General features: G+C 36.9%; 1 protein-coding gene across 1 annotated transcript; it reads right to left on the bottom strand.

The window, feature by feature from the left end:
• Window positions 1-1,538: 1,538 nt before the first annotated feature.
• LOC21406444 (putative receptor protein kinase ZmPK1) lies at window positions 1,539-4,282 on the bottom strand. The gene has a single exon (XM_010102573.2). The coding sequence runs from the start codon at window positions 4,173-4,175 to the stop codon at window positions 1,785-1,787; it is 2,391 nt and encodes a 796-aa protein (XP_010100875.1). The 5' UTR covers window positions 4,176-4,282; the 3' UTR covers window positions 1,539-1,784.
• Window positions 4,283-5,720: the final 1,438 nt, after the last annotated feature.

The following is a 5,720-nucleotide window of genomic DNA, read 5'->3' on the forward strand; positions in this document are numbered from 1 at the left end:
AAAAATAACATTTTCATCCCTTAATTTTAACAAAATAATATTTGGAACCCTTAATTAACTTATCATAAAATTACATTTTGATCTATCACTTTTAAAAAGTATATTTTTCCCCCAACGTTGTAAACTACAATTTGATCCATTGATTTTTATAAAATTATATTTTGACATTACAAATTTTTTTAAAATTACATTTTACCCAATTTATATAATAAACTTTGCAAAAAGGTCCTTTTGATTCTCTCTACCTTTTCCATCGTCCCTGTCTTGGTGTTAGGTCAGATCAAGGCCAAAGTCGAGCTAGGCCGGGGTTATGGCGTAAATTTTATTTTCTTAAAAGTCTAAACACAGTGACGAAGCCATGAATTTTTATTGGGGCAGGGGGAGTCAATCTTCATAATATTCATAACAAAAAATACCATGTCTACAATAATGGTAATAACAAGACGTTGTTGTTGACGGTGAAAATTCGTCAACTCAATTAATTCAGGTTTAGAAGTGGTTAACGTGATTTTAACGGTGTAGTCTTGCTTTGAGAAGATTTTTTAAAGTTAATCAAAGAGCAAGAACACCAAAATTTATAGTGGTTCACTCTTTTTGTTCAAGAGCTACGTCCACTGTGAGGAGGAAAAATCTTTACTATCTTCTCATAATACAAGTTACATAATCAGCCCCTTGGGCATGCCCTTTTCTCTCGTATATATTTGTTATGTCTTCCCTCAACCTCTGTCATTTCCATCATTACATTCCATCCTTACACTCTATCACGTTGTCTCCATATTTTTTTGATGTAGTCCACAGTGGGTGGAGTTTTTACCAGTTAACAGTGGTCTTTCACCTGCTCTCCTACCAACTTTGCTTGCTTACAAGTCACGTAAGATATCCTGCAGGTTCAATTTCTCCTCGAGCTGCGTGCAATTGGCTTCTCAAGCGCTTATCAAGCCATCTCCGCCTACATCTACCTGATGCGGTCGACTTCTCACTTGTCATGACGCCTCTGTATGGTCGACCTCTTGCCAATCTTGACTACTCTGTAGAGTCAACTTCTATAGAAATGCAGGATATTTTATGTTGAGCTATCAAGATCACTTAATACCTTTAGTTGTGCCACGTGGCGTTCATTCAATACATAATGTAGGGTTTTAGATTTTACCCTACAATAGTAGTGTTTGTATTCGTTTTTTTTCCCTTTCTTTTTCTTATCTGCTCTGTTTGTTGCTTTCTTGGTTGGTTGGTATTAAGTTAATACTAATGTTAAAAGTAGATGAACTAATAGATATGTATTATTTACTTTTAGTTAATTATAAATGGCTTTTAAAGTTAAGATTAATAGTAGTTTTAATTAGAAAGTACTATTCTTAGTCGTATTGATTTAAAAAGCAGTATTTTTCTTAAATATATAAAGGTTCAAAGATTAAATTTTCAATTTTGTAGAGGAGACTATACCTAATTTGATATATAAATATATATATATATATGTATGTATATATGTATATGGATACACCTATAGATACTTAAAGGTTAAAAAATTTAGAAAGTTGAGGGAAGCTTAAGCCCCTAGGCCTTAATTTTATTCAAGTGGGAAAAGAAAGAAACAAAAAGAAAGCTTATGCATAACAGCATCAACCTCTAAACCAAAAAGGGGAAAAGAAAGGCCATTTAACCAAATGCAACATAGGCAACAAATCTAGACAAGTATATAACAGCATGCAGAACATGAAAAGTACTCTGAATGCAACATTGATAGAAATTCACACGCTATATATATATATATATATATATATAGACTAAGGACCTTGAAGCATCTCCACTACTTCGCTCATGGTGGGTCTTGCATCTTTGTCTTCTTCCACGCATTTCAGAGCTACTTCCAACAAAATTCGCATCTTCTCCTTGGCATATTCACCTTTCATCCAAGATTCCACGACCTCTTCCATACACAATGTCATGTCATTATTATTTCCACTTACCTTGTCCCTTACCCACTTAACTAGGCCTCTGGTGTGCGTCTCCTGATGAACTCCATCAGCGTCATGGGCACTTGTGCTCCTCCCACTCAACATCTCCAACAAAACAATCCCATAGCTGTAGACGTCAACTTTCGATGTGATCGATTGGTTGGTAACCCATTCCGGAGCCATGTATCCTCTAGTTCCTCTAATCCTCGAGAAACTTGGGTTTCTAAGCTCTCCTCTATTTAATAGCTTAGAAAAACCGAAATCCGCTACCTTTGGTTGATACTCGGAGCCTAGTAGGATGTTTTGAGGCTTGACATCGCAGTGTAAAACCCACTCCAAGCAATCGTTGTGCAAATAAGCAAGACCTCTCGCGGTTCCTAGACTGATTTCATATCTCATTTTCCAATCAAGGACGTTCTTAGATAAATTTTCTTTGAGGGAACCATGTTCCAAGTACTCGTAAACCAAAAGCCTATGCTTTCCTTCTGCGCAGTAACCCCACATCTCTATCAAGTTCATATGGTGTACCCTCCCAATTGTGCTAACTTCCGCTAGAAATTCAGCTTCTCCTTGCAAAGCTTCTCTGAGTCGTTTGATTGCTACAACCCGAGAATCAGAGAGAACGCCCTTATAAACAATTCCTCCCGCACCTCTTCCAATCTCTTCGGAGAAACCCCGTGTTGCCTTCTTTAGCTCGTTGAAGCTAAATCTCTTAAAACCGGCAGTATGAAGAACATAATCTTGTGTATCTTCACGAGATCCTTGTCGATTTCTAATGATTAAACACCAAACACAAAAAATACAAATGACCTCAAATGCTCCCACTCCGCAAGCAAACCAAAGCATGAGTTTCACCAACATATTGACATGGCTCTTCCTGTATGTTCTAGGTAGATCTGTGGTAATATTGTTGGAGCAATCTAACATGAATTCTTCGATAGAATTTCTAGAAGAAAACTGGCTGGTGTTAGGCACCTTGAGGTATATGTCTCCGAAAAAACTCGGTGTTTGGTATCCATTCAGCAGCAACGTCTTGGGGTAGCAATTAAAATTGAGCAAATCTCTTGATTGGTACAAAGAATATTGGAATCCCACGCAGTGACACACCTGTGAGCATAAATCCATGCAAGCGTCGAAGGTGGAGTTTGGATAGAAGCCGAAATCATACCCGAAGAACTCAGAATTGGAAATTTTGATGAAGGTGGAATCATTTTTGCCGCAGGTTAAAGTGAATTCTGGTTCACACCCATAAAACCAATCGGATTGATTTCTCATCTTATATCCTTGAAGGCAAGAACATTTCCTACCAGAATTGGGACTATAGCTACACAAGCTATTAGCTCCACAAAGGCCATGAATCTTGCATGTATCTGAAAACGCTTGCCACATTACAACCCATTTCTCTCCGAGGTTTTTCCGACTGTACAACCTGACATTACCATCATAATCGATCCTAAGCATTCTCTGAATATTGGCACCATAATCAGCTGACATGAACGTAAAATCATCAGACGAACTAAAATTCCCCAAGGAATCTAGCACAGCGGTTTTACTATTGTTGTAAGTGGACCTTCCAGATTCCCAACTAAGAAGCCACGGGGCGGGCCAGTAGACGCTTGAAAACTGGATGCTATCATAGATCAGACGGAGAACGTTGTCGTTGTCGAAAAAGAGCTTATAGAAACTGGAGGACAAGTTGGTTTGGCTTCTCGACGACACAAGCTTTCCGGACCTAGTGAGTGGTTGCTCTGGGAGAAGGGTATCCGTCGGCGAATCGAAACTCTGCCACAAAACAACGCCGTCGGAAGTACGTAGAACCATGTTGCCGGTATCGTCGAGGTGCAACTGGGACGACGAACGTGAGACCGTGCCTGTGCTCCAAATAGTGATTTGACCGACATCGGTCAATATAAGATTACCGTTTTTGAGGAGGGATAGTTTTGAGCGTTTTCTGTTGACAGGTTGATCACGATTTGCCATCCAAACTATGGTGCGATCTTTGTCTGATGATGGCTCATTGAACCATATTGCAAAGTAGTATGCGTTCTCCTCGACAAGATGAAAACCGGCTGAGAAAATTCCATTCGGTGAGGTTAACACGTCGTTTGGTCTTTCAACAGAGAGGGATGATCCTGCAGTTAGAGTAAGATGGGCATTTGAAGATGAAAGTGAAGAAGTAATTGCCACAAAGAAAACGTAAGAGACGAACAAAGTCGCCATGGTTAGGTGAGACGGCCAATGAAAGCTTTTTGGCTGTGAATTAATAGACTGTAGTGGTGGCTGTGGAGAAAGATAGGATAAGGACGAATCTTAAAAAAGCGTTTTGGTTCATTTCAATATTGGTGCTATAATCATGATATTTGACTTATAAGGTTCTTAAATTTTCATATACGTCATTTGTAGGTAATGAACTTTCGTAATCAACGGGCAAACCCCACCATCACCTTTTGGAAGAAATTTTATGGCATAGAAGGATCAGAAGGCAAACACAATTAGGAAAAGTCTGTGGTAGGAGAGTTAATTTTCCCTACGGTAGGGTCAAAACAAAACCATCAAATCTGAATCTTTTGGTAGAAAAAGATGCAGGAGCACAAAATTAAAATAAGACCTACCATACTAGATTTAACTAATTCAGAAAAAAAAAAGGAAAAACAAAATAAACCAAAACGAGAAGAAGAGAGAAAAACTTACGGAGCTCCAGTTAAACTTCCGCTGACGTGGCGACCCTTTTTAAAAATAACCTTAAAAAATTGTTCTTCCTTTCAAATTACTGACGTTCAATGTGAAAGTTTCAAATTAATAGTCTCCTCATTTAGAGGTTGTTTGGTTGGAAAATTCATACCCCGATTTAAATTATAGTTAATAATTTGTTACAGTATTTTTTTTTCATAAAAAATACACGTAAATAAAAAATGATTATAATCTTATGATTCTAATGCATAAACCAAACGTCTCCTTAATGAAACTTTTACTTTCTTCAATATACCCTTTGTTATAAAAAATAAAATAGGATCATAATTAATAAAATGATTAATAAAAAGAAATGACATTCTCTGGTACGTTGTTGTACCGGTATGTTAAGTTTTTTTAACTATTTAATCTGCATAAAATTACGTAAAAGTTAAAAAGTATACAGATTTAACCGTTAGAAAAACTTAACTTACCGATACACCAAAATATCAGAAAATCTTCCTAAATAGGAAAAACAAATATTAAAAAAAAAAAACTCATCTTCTTCTTCAAAAAAAAAAAAAAAAAAACCTCTCCAAAGAAAACATCCCCTCCCCATTCTTGCCCACCGCCTCGTCGTCGTCCATAGTCTCCCGTGTCCACCTCCGTTAACACTCCGATGTTGTTCCGGCAATTGGAAGAGACAAATCCAAAGTTTTTGATATCTTCAAAACTTGATTGGTCTGCACACAATGAGGACCGACCGAACGGTCTTTCTTTCCAACAAGTGCATTAATATTTTTCAGTTTGCGTGTACTTTTAAAAAAAATTTCCGACGTTTTTATCCATATCATAGCAATACAAAATAGATAAATCACCTAGTATTTTTACACATACTATGGCATTATTTTTCACTTATTTTCTAAATAAAATTCACCTTTTAATTCAAAATAATTATAATGGTAAAAATAAATTATCGTTGCACCATCCATCAAATAACTTAATGATGAGAAAAATATAGAGGGTTATAAGACTAGCAATATAAAATAGATGTCACCTCGGTAAACTATACATGTCAAAACGCCACCTCAGTAA

The sequence above is a fragment of the Morus notabilis genome, unplaced genomic scaffold (assembly GCF_000414095.1).
Source record: "Morus notabilis unplaced genomic scaffold, ASM41409v2 Scaffold436, whole genome shotgun sequence".
Taxonomy (NCBI): Eukaryota; Viridiplantae; Streptophyta; class Magnoliopsida; order Rosales; family Moraceae; genus Morus; species Morus notabilis.